Consider the following 20,958-nt stretch of genomic DNA (forward strand, 5'->3'; position numbering starts at 1 on the left):
TAAAGTCTAATTTTAGGTAATTGTTTCCACTTCTGCAAGGACGAGCCTTTTCACTTCAATCTTCCTTCTTTCTTTTCTGGGGTTCCTTGTTGTTGAAGTGCTAATTGTCAGTATTTTGACCATAAGGCAGCAGATGTGAGGAGAGGAGCCTGTTATCATCCACAAATGGAGTAATTAATTCTTAAATAATAGAAAATAGGCTCTGTAAGTTAGAAAAACCTGTTTTCATCTTTATAAACAGCAGCCACCATGCTCTTTCACTAAACTTTCTGCTTCCCTTGTCAAGTACCAGGAGGCAGATTGGGATTGGTCCAAGTCAGCCCCAGTGGTTTTGTTCTGGTCATAGGTCTTAAGAGAGAGCCCCATTGGTGATGGCAGTGGGAGTGGACAGAGAATAGAAAGTGCTGCGGGCGGTGTACTTCAAAGGGAGCCGGGATCATGACCAGCAGAGAGGCAGGTATCTTCACTCCTTCCAAAATCGAGCTGAACCATTTCTAGGGGAGGGGTGTGGGTAGGAAGGGAGGGGTGAGGTTGAGGAGCTCTTACTTTATGCTTTCCACTCTCAGTATTGTTTCAATTTTTTCACCATGACCATTTAAACTTTTTATAATAATAAAAAAATTGAGTTAAGATACTATAAAATTAAGTAATTAAATACAGTTGGAAAACAGAATGGAATTAAAAGTCCTGTTTGTTATTACAGTTTCACAGATATTTGCCAGCTTTATAATTGACTTTCCTCTGTCCTGGAATCCAAGCAGAATGACACCCTTAACTCTAGGTTGCAGATACTCCGTACGTGTCTCACCTCAGATGGCGAACCGGGTTGTGGATTCTGCAAGGAGCATCCTCAACAAGTTCATACCTGATGTCTATATTTACACAGACCACATGAAAGGAGCTAATTCTGGGAAGTAGGTGTCTACATGTTTGGGGTATACTTCTGCAGTTCCCCTTGCCTTTTTCTTATGCCTGTTCTGGTTGAAGTTAAAACTGTCAGCCCTGAGGTTGGGCAGCCAGGGGAAGAACGGGATGTCAGAATTAATTTCCTTTTGACTTATTGCCAGTGTCACCAACAGGCATTCTTCAGTGCTCATCTCATGGAAAGCCTCGCAGTGGCTAGTGCTGAGAGCTGGGGTTCAGTCCCTAGCCTTGGGGAATTAAAACCTGTCTATTAACAAACTGTGCTTTAAGCTTTAAATCCCATCTGCACTCTGTCCCAACAAAAAATTAAAGTGAACAAGTTCTTCTACCCCGAGTAAATAACAGTATAGGGAAAAAAATCCTTTGTAATATAAGTGCAAATTGTCTTCTCTCTCCATCAATGGGAACAACACATCTATATCCTGAGAAAGTTGTTATTGTGGATTTGAATTTGGTTTAGTTAAAGCCTTTGCTAAAAAATTAAAAAACTAAATAAGAACTAAAATTTTTTTTAAATTAGAAAATAAAAATTTAAATAAGGGAAATAAAAGAAATGAAAATAGAAAAAAAATTATGATCTACTTAATAAAAATGCTCGTTTTAGGTTTTGCATGTACATTTAGAAACCAGGAAGTTCGGGAAACAAAACCACTTTCTTTAGTTATGAAAATGTTAAACATACAGAAAAGTTGAAAAAATAGTACAGTGAACACCTGTATATATTCTTCCTGCTTGCAGTTAACAATATTTTGCCAAATTTGCTTCCTGTTTGTGGGTTTTCTTTGTTTTTTGCTGAGCCATTTCAGTGTTAATGATGGCATCATCATGCTTGGAATCTGAAGATTTCAGCTTTTGTTTCCTAAAAATATCAGAATCTGGGGTTAACTGTTCTGGCTTATGAAATCAACTTTTTCCTATATGGTACCACAGCAGATCCTTTTCTGCAGCTGTTGCATGTGAGGTTTCTTTTAACTTCAACAAAAAGAAGAAATGAGAATAAGGGGAGTCGGTGGGGTGGGGGGTGGTGATGAGTGTTTTACAGGAGTTTTGACCTTCATGAGGCCCAATGCAAGGATGAAGGGGATTTCAGAAATACAGTGGTGGCTCACCTTCCAAAGCAACAAAGGTGGTAGTATCAGAGATTAGAGTTGGGAAAGGACTTGTGTGCAAAGGTGGCCCTTTCTTCTTGGGTTAGAAAGATCAGTGATGGTCCCAAACCTTTGATTTATTACTCAAGTATCAACAGTATTTTCCTCATTTATGTATTAAGGGTGACAATGCTTACATCCTGGAGTTATTATAAAGATTAACAGATCACATAGATAAGCCATTAATTCAATGCCTGGCACATAGTAGGTGTTACAGAAATCGTAGTTACTAATGCTGTTCTTTCCCTTCCCTTCTTGGCTACAGAATTATGTGTCAGCTATTTTCTGGAGAGAGGGGATTGCAGAGGGATGGGGAGGATAGGGAGCAGCAGAAGCTATGGCCAGCCCTAGTAATCACTCTTTTAAAAAGTCCAGTCCTTTACCAATTGGAAAGCTTTGGAGCCTGTCCTTTGCAAACTGTACCAATGAAGGTCTTCAGTGAGGTCACCTGATGACCAGTTGCTTTGTCAGCATAACTTGAAATAGGCCTGATAACACACACACTCTAAATTGGGGGAAAAAGTTGGAGTGATGTACATAGAGCTTAATATATATTCTGTGTTTTCTCTAAAGTTATCTAAAACACTAATATTAAATGGAACAATCCTGATTTAATATAAACTTTATTGTAATGACAAATACACACACTTGAGAAAATTCACATGGATAGAGAAACTCAGAAGTTCTTGGGAAATGCAGGTGAGTTGGGTAAGCAGCAGTGGTAGCTCGTCTTCTAATTCTCCCTCCCGTCCATTTTCTACTCTTCAATTTTGCATGCCACTGCCTCCACTGCTAAGCTGGATGCCCTCTCTCTCCTCCTGGTCAAGCAACTCAAAGGCAACTTTGGATTGCACTAAAACTTTTAGATGTCCCATGATGATGGGTGGGTGGTACAGTGTTAGATTGTTAAACATGACTCATAGTGCTCCTGAACCTTTGATAAAATGGGTAACTCACTACACCCCCTTCCCTTGGTAGGTTTTATTAATCCTTGACTGCACAGTCAAAAATTTTTTTAAAGAAATTAGAGACTGACCAATATAGTTCTTCCATATAACGATCTCATGTAGTGCATTTGAACATCATTCATTTTACACATAGTTTTTCTGAAACAAATACTTTGGCTAATCTCTTGCTGGACACGTAGAAAGTATTTCACGAGCACATGCTGAATTGTGGTAAAGGAGGCAGGTTTGTGTTGTGACTGCATGTGGATAGTGCTGCTGGGCAGGCTGCCACGCCTCTTCTGATGACATAGTTCCTTAAAAGGCATTGAGCAAACTAGATTTGAGGTGTTGAATCTTGAAATTTTGTGGAGTGGTGCTTGTTGTTAGGGTAGGAGCTCTTGTGTTTACCCTGGTCCCTCCAGTTCCTGGCCCATGGATCCTTTTCCCTAGATGTTTGTTGGACGAGTAAATGAGTCAACTATGGTCCTAGACAAGAAGGGTGTCAGATTCTGGCTGTTGGGTGGTAGAAACATAACGGGAAAGAACATGGTACCTGCTCACTGACTACAGTAATTGAATTCTGAGTTCAGAGCAGTCCCTTGGGGACAAAAATGTGAAGTGTTCCTTACCTAGGCCCTTTCTGGCTTGCGTGGTATTTTTCATTATGAGAAAAAAGCCTCATATTTGTCAAGAAGAGTTTTAATCAGGTGGTCTGGCGGCCACTTATACCCTCCTCGTTTGGTTGTGACTGATGGTCGAGTAAATGCTGTGGTGGAGAACTTGTGTAGGCTTTGGGGTCTGGAAGACCTGTGTTTGAAACTCATCTCAGTTCCTTTCTAGCTGTGTGGACTTGGTGCAGGTTGCTTAATTTCTCCATTTCCTCATTTTTAAAATGAAGACAGTAATATCTACTCTGCAGAGTTGTAGTATCACAGATACTATTTGCAAAGCCCCTAGCTCAGTAATTGGCAGGAAGTAGGTGCTCAATATGTGGTAGCCCTTGCTAATGTTATCATATACTGTTGATTGTTACAGACTCTCACAGTAAAAGCCTTTACAGTGTAGGAGGGGAGGGAGAAGGAGCGGGGAGAGAGAGCTAACAGGAAAAGCGATGTGAACTCGCATCTCTCTTGGTTCTGCCCTGTGTGCCCCTCAGCAAGTCATCAGTATTTCCAGTGAAAGCCAGTAAGAACTTAATAAGACTTAATGTAACCAGAGGAAGCCTTAAGACATGGTGCTGTCAAAAAGATGTCTGTCTTCTCTTTCTACTTGCTGGTGAGTATGAACCCCACTTTATTAGCCCTACTCAATGTCTGTGCCTTTGAATCCCCAGGTCTCCAGGATTTGGATTGTCACTGGTTGCTGAGACAACCAACGGCACCTTCCTCAGTGCTGAACTGGCCTCCAACCCTCAGGGCCAGGGAGCAGCAGTGCTTCCAGAAGACCTCGGCAGGAACTGTGCCAGGCTGCTACTTGAAGAAATCTATAGAGTATGTCCTCAGCCTGCAAGTTCTGGGGGAGGAGTGACCAGGAAGCAGTTTGCTGTCTCACATTCTTATTCCTTGGCAACTTGCTTTTTCTTCCAAGGGCTTTAAGCCAAGGAGTTAACCTATTTTGACACATTCAGCAGTTTAGCATTAACTTATTTAATAGATTAGTTAAACTAGTCAGTGAGCAGAGATCCAGCCCCACTGGGTTAGGACAGTAAATTTTAACAGTGGACAGAGGAAAGAATTAGAGCTGAATCATAAAGGAGAAAGAAGATAAAAAAGAAAAAAAACAGGTAAGGTAAGTGGCAACTGGTACACACCCTGACCAAAGAGGGTACTGTCTCTCAGCTCCCCCAGTTGTTGCCATGCGGGGATGGGGACTCATTGTTAGCAACTTTTCAATAGAAGCCAAAAATCTGGATTTGTATGCGACAGTTGATTCAGATATAAAATAATGTCAGCAGGCTAGATGTTGCAATGTTTTTTGGAGCACAGAAGAATGTCTAGGAAAGGCCAGCCTGTGTCACAGCATGGTGGGGGCTTTAGAAAGTGTGAGAACATGGGGCAGAGGAAAGGTGATACAGTGTTGAAGACAGACTTCAACTGGTTACCATTTTGTTTCTGCAGCCCTGTTGTGGGGCTCAACCCTCTGATGGGGTTCAGCTCAGACCAACGTACCCTCTCAGTTGCCACAATCTTTCTCTGTTGATCCACACATGCAGCATGCACATATGCATACACATGCTTTTACTCTTTTTCCCCAGAACATTTGAGATGACCAAAAGTAGGGAAGAAATTGGGAGGGAAGGGAAGATGATGGCAGAAGGAGTAAGATGCATTTGCCTGAAATAAATTCTCTAAGATCCCATTGTAAGGTTAGACAAGGGTCACAATCTGGTTCTGAGATTTCTGTTAGTCTGTGCTGTCTTTTGCTCTGGTCCTGCGTAAAGAAAGTGAGAACTTTTCAGTGACATGCAGAGGCCAGGACAGGTTCCAAAGGATGGTCATTTCTCTGCTGTGTGTGGTAGGCCCTACATTGTTGAACTGAGCTGGCAAGTACTATACTCTGGGTGATTTGTTATTGATTGGATGGGTGTAATGTTTGCAAGATGTCTCTCCTCTCTAGCTAAGGAGCTGAAGAGACTTCCATCTTTGTATTTATTTGTGCATTTCTTGTCAGTTCTTAGTTGTCTCTGTGGTCTTCAAGGAAGATTTGTCCTGTTTAAAGTAGCAAAAATCACATCTGAGCCCCATGAAATATGAGGGTGCTACAAAAATTTGTGGAAAAATAGAATTAAAAGATAATCGAATCTTTCCATGAACTTTTTGAAGTACCCTCATAAAATCAGTAAAACGGGTACAGTGGCGATTTTGCTTTTCTTTTCATTCTTTCCTTTTGCCACTGGTTCAGTTTATCAATCACTGGAGTAGGAGGAAGTCTGGATCATGGGTATTGATCCCCAGACAGGCCTCACATAGAAGATACGTTATAGTCGTAGTCTACTCCCCTGATCCTAGTCAGTGTTCTTGAAAATGTCTCATTGGTCACAAGGTAGAACAACTTGAGGATGAACTGCTTCAGAATTAAATAAAATTTCCAGGACCTAAATGGCTCTATTTAATGTCCATTTAATTAAAAATGGATGGCAAAAGACCTGTGGTTGTATCTCCAGGAGAGTGGCTCCTTGCCACTACTCACCGTTCAGCTGAGAAAGAGTGGAAGAAGGAGACGAGACTCTCCTGTAGGAGGAGGTATCCTTCCACATGTCTTGTGCAATCAGCATCTGGCCTCAGATTTTGGGGCTAAATCAGTTCACTTTTTGATGCTAAATTTAGTGATTTTTTTGGAAGATGGTAGTAGATAAAACTTTGGGAGTAAGTGATCAAGAGGTTGCCCTGCCAGTTACTTAATTCATGAAGTTTATTATCTACACATTTCTGAGGGGTAGAAAAGGTGGTGTGATATGTTTCTCTAAGCCCCTTGTTGACTTGTAAAGGTTTCCTCTGGCTGTGTGGACACCTCCGTCCCTTTCTGGTAGATCTTGGGAGACTTGGAAGCATCACATTGCAGAACAGTCCAGAGAGAGCACCTGGGCACAGCTGGAGTGTGAGGTTTATATCCTGTAATTAGCAGATTATAAACCTCAGGGTGAAAGCACAGCCCACCAGTCCACAAGAGGAGAATCATGCAGCCTAGATTAGGTTACTTTATTTTTTTCCTTTACTCTAGTTGAGATCCACTTTGAACTATTTCATTGTGCCTGGACCAAGTTTGTTTTTTGTTTGAGTCATTAAGAAAAGTTCCTTTGTGTGTCTGTGATCTTTAATAATTAAAAAGATAAAAATACTTTATGTTTTTCTGAATAATCCTCCACAGATCTGTGATGTGACATGAATTGAGTGAATAATAAAAATCCATCCCTTTTGAAGGTGTTTATTTTTACCAGAGTTTTAAACCTCTTGTTTCACTAATGTCTCACCGGTTACCAAGCCCTCTCGATTCTGTCCCAGACTTTCTGGAACTGCCCTTTCCTTTCCATCCTTCTCACCGCTCCGTCTACTGCCTGCCTTCCCGCCCTGCCCCGCCTCATGCCTGGATTGGGTGTATTGGCTCTCCCCACCTCCAAAGGGAAAGCCTTTGCAAATCCTCTCTAACATCCTTTTCAGTGTAAGCTTCCCCTTAAAACATCGATCTGATCTCTTCACTCCTGTACGCAGAGACCCTCACTAGCATCTCACTTTCCTGAGATAAAGTCAGAACTCTTGGCCCAGATGGGAAAGCCCTACCTCAGGCTGGCTACTCCACCTTCTCCCTAAGGTTGTGCAAGCTTCTGCACAGGCAGCACCAGCGCCTTCCAGGCTGGTCTCCTGGCTGTTCCTCTCTGGCCCTGGGTCATTATTTCCCTCATTGTCTACTCCTTCCTCTCCAAGCCCTGCTCATTTCTCCAGGGCTAGCCCAAGTCCCCACTCCTCAAAGCTTCCCTCTGGTGTTGGCAGGTGGCACCTCCTTCCCTCTCGCCCACCAGGGCAGTTTGGTAGCCCCCATCACTGAATCCTAACATTATTACATTAAAGTGTTGGTCCAGTACATCATAAGACTCAGTTGAGAATGGTGAATAATAACAGTGGTAGGGAGCAGAGACTAAAGAGAATGGTTTAATTTTAGGCAGTCTTATGAAAGGGAGCAAAATCTGTAAAACAATTAGTTTTGTTGGTCCTCATATTCTCCATGGGTCAGGTTTTCCTTTTTGGATGGAAAAGGAACTCTCCTTGTGCTAAGATTTGCTAAGTGGTATAAATATTGTTTCCTGTCCTTTATTAACTTAGGTGGTTTAGGGAGAGTAATAGATTTTCATAAAGGCTAGCAGTAAGATTAAATCCCCTTATTTCCTACAGCATTGTCAGGGCTACTAAATGAAGTCTGACAGCCAGAGAATGAGTGTCTACATGTGAGAATTGACTTATTCCCTACCCCTCATGCATTAAAAATGTGAGGGATGAACCCACATGAATAGCGGTCGGCCACCTATTCTGTTCCAAGTCTGGTCTTGGACAGTTATGTGCTGTGGTCAGAAACTGGATCTCTTATTGTGACCTGCGCAAAATATATAGAAATTCTGCTTTCACTATGTACAGTGTAAGTTTAAATTGTTTTAAATAAAGTTATCCCACAAAGAATGATCAGAAATAGACATTTGTTAAGGCACAAATTTACGTATGCATCTAGTAGAAGCAAAACAGCTGAAATGGTTGAGAAAATCAAGAATGAAAGAAAAAAGACAACCAAAGCAGATGTGCCTCAGAAGAATGTTTTTGAAGAGAATTCTGTTCTGCTTATTAATTTGAAAGAAAAGGAAGGAAAAATGGGGGGAAATAATACATAAGTAATAAGAATGGAATGATCTGACCTTAGCAATTCTCCAGTTTCAAGGCACACAGGAAGAGTAAAGAAGAGAAGTTAATACGAGGGTGCTTCAAACATTCTTGGATCCCTGTTATCTTTTAATTCTATTTTTCCATGAATTTTTTGGAGTACCCTTTTGTAGCATGGCAAGCAGTTTCTGAATGTATTTGAATAAGTGTAATAGGAAGACCCTTTAAAGGTAAAGAGCTTTTTATGTCAGATTGACTGTGTTGTTTTACAACAGATAAATAAATATAAGAATCATTTGCTTAACCCTAGGAATTAACTGTACATCTCCTAGAGCTGATTATGCTTTTTCTTTTTTTCTTTTTTTACTTATACTCAATAAAATGATATACTGCTTCTACTTTAATACTAGAGGGAAAGTTTCATTTTTCACTAGATTCACTTCAGGAAATTTAAATGTCCATTTATTCTAATAGTCTCAGCTATTACAATTGCTTTAACTGTTAGTTTAACTCCCTAAAGTTAGTTGATACAAGGATTACTCTTATAAGACTTGTATTCTGTTTTATTATTTCTCAAACTTTGCAGTCTGCTATTCTGTGGGTTTTGCTATTCTGAGTGTGTGTTTCTGTTTTTTTCCTCCTTTCTTTTGTTGGTTTTCCATGTTCTGGTTTGTACAATTATTAATCATTAAAGTGTTTGTGTTTACAGGGTGGATGTGTGGACTCGACCAACCAAACCCTGGCTCTACTGCTCATGACTCTTGGACAGCAGGATGTTTCGAAAGTCCTGTTAGGACCACTCTCTCCCTACACGTAAGTTGTTTTCTTTCAATCTCATTATTCTGTCCAGTTTAATTTTCTAATTGCACAAAATAACCCAGGGTGGTATGCCTCAATAGTCTGTCACTATGAGCACCTGCTTGTATTGATCCTTAAATGAGCCAGCAGTTGTCACTCTTAACCTGGTGTTTATTTTTACCGACGAGGATTTTTGTCTTCCTTTCTTCTCTCATGCCCATTTATCATTCCTAAGTAATTAAAGTTGAGTGATGTATATTGGACAGTTCCTCTTTTGTCTGTGCTTTACATTTTCTTCCCATTTTGGAGGTTAACTGGTTCTATATAGCTTGGATTTTGTTAATAGTTTTTTTAATCCTTCTTTTCCCTAGCAATCTCACTTGCTGTGGTAAAATTTGGTGTCTTTTTGTCCAAGGGTATGAGCTGGCTGCAAAAGATAAAGGAAGGCAAAGTTCATGATAATGCTACTGGACTAGTAGGGAAATTGTAGAGATGAATTTGGGCCATTGGACATTAGTAGAGAAGTTGACTGCTAGAGTATAAAAGCAAGCACTCCAAAAAGAACAGCTCGCCAGAATGCTTGAGTTATAGATAGCACAGTGAAAGAAGCATTTCGTGTTGATAGTAAATGCAGCTGATGAAAACAGCCTGTTTGAGTACTGAGTGTGTGTGTCTTCCTGCACACATGCGCTTGTATACTCAGAGATCATTATGTGGTCATCTGTGGGTGACAAGCTGGGTGGGAGGAGATATTCAGATAGGTATGAGACTGAACTGTCCTTTTTCGGTTATCATGGTACCGATGCTGTATGTCTGAAAGGTACAGTACTGTGATAACTGAAGAATGGTGGTGCCATCACATTGAGAAGGGTGCAAGGACTATGCTGGGGCAATGCATCGTTGAGCCATGGCCTGTGGGCATGGAGACCAGGAGCTTGAAAGAGATTCTGTCGGAGCCCCAACCCCCCCCATTTTTTTTTTTTGAATTGGTGGTGGGAAGGTTTTTTGGAACAGGGAAATGGAAGAGAATACATTCTGTTAGCAGTAAGGGAAGACTGATAAGCAGGAAAACGGTGAGGACCACATTATCTCCTGATAACTTGTGCAAAGCATTTCACAGGACAGGAAACCTAGAATTGAGTAATCCTAAGTGGCATGCTGACATCAGTAGTCAGCATCGCAAAGTGAACCAGGTAGTTGAGCATTTGGAGGGGAGTGGGGCTGGGAGCACAGCACTCTAGGTGCAGAGATTCCCTTCCCATGGAGAGTTTGCTGGAAGTGGCTGATGGCTGTGTGGCCCTCCCTGTTAGCTTTTCAGCTAGTCTCATTGCTGCTGCCTCTCTGTCCTCTGCTTCAGGGCTGCAGAAGGCCTGACTGCTCACACAGCATGAAGCGGTGTCTTGAAATGTGTGTGGTCCTGGGGCATGGGGTTTGGCAGAACACTATGTGAAAAAGGGAATATGTATTTTTATTTTTCTTCAACACTTTTTTTTTTTTTTTTTGCTTTTGGAAATTTTTTTCACTTTGGCTTCATGGTCTCATATAAACTCTTCAAGTCAGCAGCTTCGTTGGAGATGGTCAAGACGTGACTGGACATTCTTAAAAGTTCCTGTGTCCTCCTGAACACACCCACTCACCAAACATTAATTGCAGTGTCTTTTCTTTCCAGAAACCTTGTCTAAAATTACTGCATCTCCTGGGAAAGCAAAGTGGTCTGTTCTGAATGGAGCTTTAAAGGAGTAGGACACATTTGCAGGGTTATGTGTTTTGAGACTTGGGGAAGGAGATGTTCTCCTTCCTCTGGATCACCTGCCTCCCAGGCTTTGTACAAAGGGGCTGGCCATGGGTGGGAGAGGGCAGCTTCCCTTCTGTCTGGTAAGCCAGCACAAGGAAGGGTGAGGGAATTTATTTTCAAAGAAATTATCTGTTTAGGACCCTTTTTGCCCTTAATCATTGTGGAAGGCTCCGGTGGCCCAAAGTGCTGAAGGCTGAAGGTGAGAGCCAATAGGCAAAGTTAACATTACATTTGTGAGTACAGCTGAGGGTAAGGAGGGGCGCGGAATCCTTAGGACCATCGTGGTGGGGGGAACCAGTTTATTCTAGTTGGACTCGAGCTTTGGAGGCCAAGCTATCACGTTTATTTTTATGTGCAGTTAAAGTCATAGAAATCTGTCTTGTGAAACCTCAAATTTTAGAGAAAACTGGAAGTAAGACCCTCCTTGGTTTAAAAAAATGCATTTCTTCTGGCAGTTTGTACATGTTTTGATTTGTATAAATAACTTTAAAATGTCTATTTAGAGAGTGCTGGGATTAAGAAGGATGTTTTTTCTTTCAGTGTTGCTTTCAAACCCTTTCTGTAAAGTTAGAGTCTCTATGTTCCTCCCTTATTTTCCTCTTCCCACTGTTTTTCTTCGGGACATTGCTAGTGGTTTTTGAAGCTACCTGAGAAAGTAAGTCAGTATGTGTGAAATTCTCCAGGAAGGCCAAAGAGATTTTCTTCAGCAGGATCAAACAGTATTGGATAAGATTCTGGTATGCAGAGATCTATTTCTGTTAAATTTGTTGAGTTTTAGGTGGCGTACAATTGGTGACAGTTGGTTCCACGCTCCCCTCAAGAAGCTTAATTTCACAGTTTAGGGAGGATTTATATTTTATTTAAAAGTTGGATCAACAGCAAGAAAAGTATATATCAATGAGCATATTAATTGGCACTTTCAGAAATTGTTAGTGAAAGGAGACTGCAGTTAACCAGGGCTCTCTGCTGGTGCACAGACCTCAGAGTCAGCCTGTCTGGACCTAAGTTCTGGCTCTACCATGGAGCCACCGGGAAACTGTGGACATAGTATTTAGTTAGCATCTCTGAGCCTAGGTCACAACTGTAGGTAAGGTAAATGGCCCTGAAGTCAGGAGCTTGTGGAAAGGAACGAAACTTAAATGAGGTCAGGTACTTAGTGCTCCTGCAACATGCCTGAGGAGCTTAGTTGGTGCTGGGTGCTGTGGTTCGTGCCTGGATACCCCCTCGCCCTGCTCCAGTCCATTCTCTTGGTTAGGTCACTTTGAACACCAGGAGGCCTAGGAAACTCGCTTTGGGTGATCTCAGGCCTGAAGTCAGCTGTAAATTGTCTGCTCAGCTTTATATAAATCTATATCCATTAATTTTTAAATTTATGACTTTCTCCAGTCACATCACTAAACAAACTATATACATCTTATTTACTTTTCCCAGGAATTCTTTAAGGTAGATGTTTATTTAACAAACATACTGTTAACTTTGTGTCAGATGTTTTATGTGCTTTACAAATATTAACTCATTCAGTTTTCACCATGGCCCTAAGGAGGTTAAAAAGGCAAGTACTATTATATGCTCATCTTGCAGGTGATGGGATTGAGGCACAGAGAGGTCTGTGTGCCCAGGGTCACACAGACAGTAAGCGAGGTTCAGACCTGGACAGTTTCATCCAGAGTTTCTGCTTCCCTTAACCACTGTGCGCTTATGTAAGAGCTGGGATTCCATCTGTATTATTGGACTCCAAGCACCTTGCCTGAGGCAGGATGCCATGCCACATCTTCTCAGGAGACTCTTCATTTTAAATTCTGCTGTAAACTCATCTCCTTCAATCTTTAGATGAAGTCTAAAATAAACTGCGCCACTGTTTTTTTCTAACGTTAATAAATGACCTCTTTCCCTTACTTGTGGAAGTGCTGGGGAGCTAGAGACCACTGTGCTTGTTAAATGCTGACTGATCAGGGCTTCTTGGCTCGCCCTGTCTGAAGTACAGCCATGTGAAGATCACATGAGAAAACGTATGGGAAAGTGAGAACTTTTGGCCAAGCGTGCTGCTGTTTGGCTTCAGTGGCTTCAGTGTTCTCCGTGAGCTCACACAGTACCACTCTACCTTATATTCACGAAGTGGTTTGAATGCTGCAAAGCCCTGTCACCTTTGTTATGTTTGAGCCCCTGACCATATTTGGCATATGGTAAAAGCAAGTGGTATCCTTACTTTTCAGATGAAAAAGGTCAGTGATCCACTCATGTGAGTTCCTGTCGGAACTTGGCCTGGGACCTCCATCTGCTGACAGTGAAGCCAATGTTTCCTGCTGCCTCAATAACCAAATTTAATAACTTCGTTCTTGGAGCAGAGATCAGCTGGGCTTTGAAAAAGCCACTATTTAGCAGAAAAAGCGTCACCAATATATTTAAAAGCTGCCATGTAATGACTACAGGGGGCCCCATCAAGCAGATTCTTTTCCTGTCCCCAGATCTTTCCCCTCAACTTCCAGAGCAACTCCTTACACCTAAGATGTAGGTGACACCAACTCTGTCTCATATCCAAGTGGCATGGAAACTGGTGGCTTGATGGAGCAGACAGCAGGACTCTCATGATTTACGTCAGTGGGAGCTGCCAGAGAGCTCACCCTGTGACTGCTCTCATCCCATTGTCTAACATGCTTCTGAAGGGGACATGGCCAGAGGGGCTGGGTTTAAGGGGTGGGGTCTACCCGGCAGCCTGCCAAGTCCTGGGCTGTTGGGATTCAATGGGCAGATGACCAGGAACCTGATGGCCTTTACTTGTTAACCCACAGTGGTGGTGGGAACAACCCACCTTATGAAAATACACAGGAAAAATGAGCTCTGTGCTCCAGAATTCTCTGACGCCTGCTTGTCAGATAGACTGAAGGCTTTCATGGAAGAGTCAGTTGATTTTTGTTTTCTGAAAGTAAATCACCTTGTCCTGAAAGAAAAAAAAAAAAAGAAGACTCACTACAGATATAGTTTTGTAAATCAGGAGTTAAAATCCTTCACCCAGGACTTGCATAGAGCCCCAGGTGCCTAAAATGTTTCATCTGAAAAGCTGCTGATTGTACTATGTGGTTGTCATCTGTTGGGGTGGAGTTGCTCTCAGTGTGCCCTGGGTTTCTCTTTGGCTTGGCTGTGTGGTTGTGCCTAGGAAGTGTGAGTCTACAGTAGAGTGCTGTGGAAGAGAAGGAAAGGGAGGTGTTGTGAGCTCTGGAAATGATGCCTCAGTGGTCCTGCTGCCGAGCAAGTGATGGAGCTTTGGAGAAGGGTGTGGACCAGCACTGGGGGAGACTTTGTTCAACTGCATATAGGTCAGGGTGAGTTTATTCTTCATTTGGTTTTCATTTTCTTAAGGAGGCTGTTTGTTGGGATATAATATCATTTGTGGCTATTTCTCAGCTTCTGAGCACTTTTGCTTTTTAATATCCCAGCTACCGGAGACATAGGGAGAACGGGGCTGAGGGTGGGGGAAGATTCTGAAACGTACCTCAATCCAGTCTCTCATACAGTCTTCCTCAGACAGGCCAAGGGGTTGGCAGAACATTATGTAAAAAATGGAACTGACTTTGCTTTTTCTAACTGTTCCAAAGGCTACAAATACCCCAAAGCTGCAAATATTTAGGCCTGCACACTCAAGCCTGTGTTTCTCCCATCCTTCTCCAAGAGATCAGAAGCAAGCTGGGGCCCCTTAGGAATTCTGCCAGCTGGGGAAGGCGTCTGGTTTTTCAAGCACAGTTGAATGATTCAGAGTGAAGTAGACTGGGCGAGGCCCCAGGCCTGTATTAGTTCGAGGCAGCAACGAAAGAAGGAAGCTGTTTTTTCCTTAGAATGCAGATGAGTGGGTGAGGTGGCTGGCTTTTCCTGCATTGCTGCCAGCTGGAAGCTGTGCCCACAGATGTGGACTGTTTATCTGTGGGTTTGATGTGTTTGTTTTCTTTTTTCCTTAAGACACAGTGGGGGAGGTGGTGAGATGGATGGGGAGAAAAAAAATTCAGTTGCTTAGTAAGACAGGAAAACCAGCAGGGGGTGAACTGACTTCCCTTAATTGCCAGGAATGTTTAAGTCATTTCTCAAGATTACCCCTAACTCCTAAATTCTGTTCCATGCCTCTTTATCAAGGCCTTATATAGTGCCTATCAGATATAATGGGTTTCAATGCTCGAAAATGTCATTGCCCTTGAGGTGCTTATATAATTTAACAAGAGGGGAGGGGACAGTTATGGAGACAATTATGTATAAGCATTTCAGTAGACACCATGAGCAGAAAATGCTTGGAAACCCAGAGGGGAGGGGAGGATCACGTGGGGTGGGGGTTACTGGCTAGGAAAGGATTCATAGTGTAGAAGAGCTGACAAATGGGATGTTATTTTGAAGACAGAGATAAGGTTGTATGTTCCTGGGCAGAAGAGAAAACAAAGTAGTAGGAGATTTTCCTTTGAGTGTGCAGCACTCTGCAGAACTCCTGCTCTCTGGGGTAGTCACCGCACCTGCCGTGCCGGTCATTTCAGCCAGCGGCATGAGGAATTCTTCAGGCCCCCTTTTCTCCTTGTTAGCTTTTCCTCCCTTTGACTAGATAGATCAATGCTTTTAGGACAGAGGGCTGAGAGGGGTGGAATATTTGTTGTAGTAGGTTTTATGCTTATTTTGGTATAACTGAGTAAGGGTGGGAACCAGGATCGATTTTGTTTTTTTTAACTTCATAAATATGTATTTATTTACTTATTTAAACAGCTTTATTGTGATATAATTCACATACCACACAGTCTACCTATTGAAAGTGTACAATTTAATGGTTTTTAGCATATTCACAGAGTTGTTTAACCACAGCCACAATCTAATTTTAGAACATTTTCATCGCCCCGGAAAGCAACCCTGTGCCCATTTGCGGTCACTTCCCATGCCTCCTACTCTTCTCAGCCCCGGGCAGCACGACTCTGTTTTCTGCCTTTGTGATAGATCTGCCTATTCTGGACATTTCCTATAAATAGAATAATATCTGGTCCTTTGTGACTGGGTCTTCACTTAGCATAATGGTTTCAAGCTTCATCCATGCTGTGGTAGGTATCAGTCCTTCCTGTTTATGGCTGAATAATATTCCATTGAATGGATGCACCACCTTTTGTATCTCTTTGCCAGTTGGTGGACATTTGGGTTGTTTCTACTTTTTGACTGTTATGAAATGCTATTATGAGCATTTGTGTACAAGTTTTATTGTGGGTGTATGTTTTCATTTCTCTTGCATGTGTACCTAAGGGTAGAATTACTGTCATATGGTAACTCTTGTTTAACATTTTGAGGAAGTCCAGATTGTTTTCCACAGCAACTGTACCATTTTACCTTCCCACCAGCAGTATATGAAGGCTCCAATTTTTCTGCATCCTCACGCATACTTTTATTACTGTCTGCCTTTCTTCATGGTTTTGGTTTTCATTTTCCTTGTGATTGATGATATGCTGAACATCTTTTCATGTGCTTTCATTGGCTGTTTGTATGTCTTCTTTGAGGAAATGTCTCTTCAGATTTCTTGCCCATTTTTTAATTGGATTATTTGTCTTATTATTCTTTGTTTTTTTTAGCAGCTGGCCAATAACAGGGATCAAACCCTGGACCCTGGTGTTATCAACACCACATCCTAACTGTACTAGTCTGTTTCTGTTGCTTATAACAAAATACCTGCAACTGGGTGATTTATGAAGAGAAGCAAAATTTATTGCTTACAGTTTCTGAGGCTGGGAAGTCCAGTCCCTCTGGTGGTGGCAGCAGTGACCCAGGGGTCTCACATTGCAAGATGGTGGAAGCAGAGAGAGAGAAAGCAAGACAGACTCTCCTCTTCTCTTAAAGCTCTCAGAACCATGCCCCTGACAATTTTTAATCCAATCACTACTGCACGGTCCTACAGTCCAATCACCTCTTCAAGGCTCCACCTTTCGATTACCACGATAGGATTTCCCACCCTCTTAACAGTCACAGTGGGGGCCAAGTTTCTAATACATAATATACAACTCAAGCTTCGGGGAGTTTTGGGGGGACATAATTCAATCCACTACACTAACCAACTGAGCTAACTGGCCAGCCTTGTTTTTTTATTCTTAAGTTGTCAAAGTTTTTTATGTATTCTGGATACCAGACCCTTATCAGATATATGACTTGCAAATATTTTCTCCCATCTTGTCTTTTCACTTTCTTGATAGTATCCTTTGATGCACAAAAGATTTTAATTTTGACGAAGTCCAGTTTATCTATTTTTTTTCTTATTGCTGTGCTTTTGGTGTTATATTTAAGAAACTGTTAAGAAACTGTTAAGAAACTATTGTCTAGCCCAATGTAATAGAGATTTATTCCTGTTTTCTTCTGTGAGTTTTATAGTTTTAGCTTTTACAGTTGGATCTGGGTTAACTCAATTTACTTTGAATTAGTTTTTGTGTATGATGTAAGAACGGGGTCCAACTTCATTCTTTCGCATGTGGATATCTAGTTGTTCTAGCACCATTTGTTGAAAAGATTATTCTTTCCCCATCACATTATCAATTGACTATAAATGTGTGGGTTTATTTCTTGACTGTCAATTCTATTTCATTAATCTGGATGTCTAGAATCAGTATTTTTAAAACTCCTCAGGTGATTCCATGTGTGGTGTAGGTTGAGAACCATCTGGCTGGGGTAGGGAGTTTGGCTGGTTTGATTGGAAAGTAGCACAACACAAGGTTTCTGTAATACTTCATTATAGATGTGTAGACCACCGTTCTTCACTAAACCAGTGTTTTCCTAAAGTTGTCATATAAGAATTGCCAGGATGCTTGTTTTGTTTTTTTTTTTTAAAGATGACCGGTAAGGGGATCCTAACCCTTGACTCGGTGCTGTGAGCACCACGCTCAGCCAGTGAGCGAACCGGCCATCCGTATATGGGATCCGAACCCGGGGCCTTGGTGTTCTCAGCACCACACTCTCCCGAGTGAGCCACGGGCCGGCCCCCCCAGGATGCTTGTTAACAACAGATTTCTGGCACCTAGGCACTGGGGTGCACAGGGCCTCATAGGAGGTGGGGAGGGGATGTCTTTGTGTATGGCCTCTGATTACGGAGTCTTCCACATGGACACTTCCTCCCTACCAGTTGCAAGTTGATGCAAATCTGTGTGTTTAATGAACTTTCCAAGTGAGTCTTATGGTCAGGCCACTGAGGCAATGCTGGGTCTGCTGAGGCAGACCATTAGAATACATGCCTGTATTCCTGCACGGTGGTCTGTCTGCAGAATTGCTGTTCCTAAGGTACTCTTGGGGTGATGCCATTGCTCTGTGTTAAGGGAGATTATAAGAAACAGCTCAGCTGGTTAGAGAATGGTTTTGCAACACCAAGGTCATAAGGTTCAGATCCCTGTACTGGCTAGCCACCAAAAAAAAAAAAAAAAACCAGCCCCATGAAACTTCCTGCCGTGTTTACTGTGTACTCTTCTCTGGCCACTTTACTTAACATTGCCTCTTGTACAATTACTGTTATATCCACAGTTCTCCCCAATCTGTTTGCTTTATTTAAATTTTCATAGTACTTTTCAAGAATATTTAATTTAATTATCTTGTCTACACCACTAGCTTGAAATCTTCATGAGGGAATCATTTTTATTTTTGTCTTTTCATTTGGCTGCAACATCCCCAGGACCAAGAACAGTGCCTGGCATATAGTAGGCATTCAGTAAATATTTGTTGAGTAAATAGGGTATTGTTGAGGAATGAGAGAGAGACTCATCTGTTTCAGCAGCAGAAGTAGTCATTGTGCTTGTTTTCTACTTCATGGTGCTATGAGTCATGGAAGTACATGTTTCTGTCTTGGCCTGGGCCACTCAAAATTATTGCCATTTTTATGTTCACTCTCTAAAGTGTGTAGGACTAAATCACTTATGTGTCATGTAATGACCTCTAACCTTTTCTTTTTCCAACCTAATTTATCTTGCTGTATTGTGTATGTCTCTGCAAGCTGTCTAAATCTACTCTTTGGAAACTGGAAGGCTGCAAATAAGTACTATTTGATCAGGTTTGATGAGAAGTTCTTAATTTCAGTCCTTCCTCTTGGTCTGGGAAATCAAAAGTTTGGGTTCTAGATGGGGGGAGTAGAATTTTTTTAAAAAACAAATTCCATTTTATTCTTTTTTTTTTTTTTTTTTTTTTAGGATAGAATTTTTGCGGCATTTGAAGAGCTTTTTCCAGATTATGTTTAAAATTGAAACCAAGCCATGTGGTGAAGAACTCAAGGGCGGGGATAAAGTGCTGATGACCTGTGTTGGCATTGGCTTCTCCAACCTTAGCAAGACCCTCAAGTGATATTTTGTCACAGGATGAGGCCCCAGTGCCTACAGACAAAGCAGAAGCTGCCAAGGGCACCAAAAGGACCAAGTCCACATCTGTTCATCAAGGACAGGATAGCAACTTATATTAAAGACTTTCTTAATTTTCCTTAAAAAAAGAAACAATAAAACTCTCAAATAAATGACACCTGTATTTTATGTGGTTTCCAGCCATTTCTCTAGTGGCATTGACATTCCCCAGGAGGCCCATTCACACAGGAACTCCTTTGGCTTACCTGGAGGAAGAGTGTGCCCTCAGGACACAGTGATGCTGCTAGAGCAATATCACAGCTGATTTCAGCTATGGTTTTTCAGCCCACATCCCTGGGCTTTTGTTGTATGACCATTTTCCAGACCTGTGGAAGAAACAGTCTGTTACTGTTACTTCTGCAAAGACTTACCTTTTTGAGACTCAGTTTCCGTTATAGGAATTAAATGAGATAATATGTGAGGAAGTTCTTTATGAGTCATGTTGTACTGTGCAAATGTCAGAAATTGGTGTATTAGACTACTTTATCACTTGTCTTCTGAATGGATTGCTATCATGGACTGTTACTCATCTGGTTCATTGTATATATATGGGAAGGATGGGTGGCTGGGGAGGATAGGGATCTAACTGAAGTTATTGCATATTTTCTGTATCCCGGGCATATTATACATTTTTAAATTTTATTCTCACAATGGCTGTATGACGTAAATTTTATTATTTTCAAGAAAATTTATTGTCTGTGAGAAAATTCAAAAAGAGTATTTTGTTCCTTTGAAATTTATAATATAAATACATTGTATCTCTTGATTTAAACATCTTAAGTGTAATTGAGTCAGAGTCTGGGATTTTACCCTATTTGTAAGCTAATAAATTAGATTATTACTGTTTCATGGTTGCTAGTAGAAGACATGAGAGTCCTGGCTCAGAGACAAAGGACTTTATTACTCAGAACATAGCAAGCAACATGAGCTTCACGTGTATATTGGTTTCCCTTGTCCCCTGAGGCCCACAGTGGATGTGGAGGGACCCAGTGCCATGCATGCAGTGGGTTTGCATCACAGCCAAGGAACATGTGTGCTTGGGGCTCTCCTTCTTTGTTCCACATGGAGACATTACTTCATCCCTCAAGGTTGCTTGCTGCAAACACAGTTCTGAGAAATGACCCAGGTAAAGGCCCACCCAGGAAGAATGTGCAGGAATACCCAGATACCATGTGATTGCCCTTGCCAGCTAATAGAGTCTACATTTGGTGTGTGTGCAGGGTTGGAGGTAATAGAAGGGGAAGGATCTAGTTCTTTCTACCAGGATTCCAAATGGTATCCTCCACCTGGGATGAGCTTTGAAGTAAGGAAAGATTTTTGCCTCGCCAATCCCTCTTGGAACCCTTTTACAGTGAAAGGGGGCCAGAGAAAGCCTGTGCTCCAATCACTGGGGCTGTGGGAAGATGTGAAGTTAGAGATCTATCACTGAGTAAGGCCAGACTATTCTGATCCCTGGCACTGTGCTGAGAGCTTTTTGTATTGTATTGGTGTTCTGCTGGTGCATAACAAATAACCACAAACTGAGCAGCTTAAAACAATACCCATTTATCATTTCACAGTTCTCTAGGTCAGAAGTCCAGGCAGGCTTAGTTGGGTTCTCTGCTTCAGGAATCA

At 41.7% G+C, this 20,958-nt stretch overlaps 1 protein-coding gene across 1 annotated transcript in view; it reads left to right on the top strand.

Moving 5' to 3' along the window:
- RCL1 (RNA terminal phosphate cyclase like 1) overlaps positions 1-20,022 on the top strand; it is a 55,504-nt gene extending 35,482 nt beyond the window's left edge. Inside the window, exons 6-9 of the mRNA XM_063080913.1 lie at positions 789-914; positions 4,353-4,509; positions 9,092-9,195; positions 19,141-20,022. Coding sequence (XP_062936983.1) covers positions 789-914; positions 4,353-4,509; positions 9,092-9,195; positions 19,141-19,291 — 538 coding nt within the window. The 3' untranslated portion in view covers positions 19,292-20,022. The remainder of the gene's footprint in view (positions 1-788; positions 915-4,352; positions 4,510-9,091; positions 9,196-19,140) is intronic.
- Positions 20,023-20,958: the final 936 nt, after the last annotated feature.

The sequence above is a fragment of the Cynocephalus volans genome, chromosome 16, assembly GCF_027409185.1.
Source record: "Cynocephalus volans isolate mCynVol1 chromosome 16, mCynVol1.pri, whole genome shotgun sequence".
NCBI lineage: Eukaryota > Metazoa > Chordata > Mammalia > Dermoptera > Cynocephalidae > Cynocephalus > Cynocephalus volans.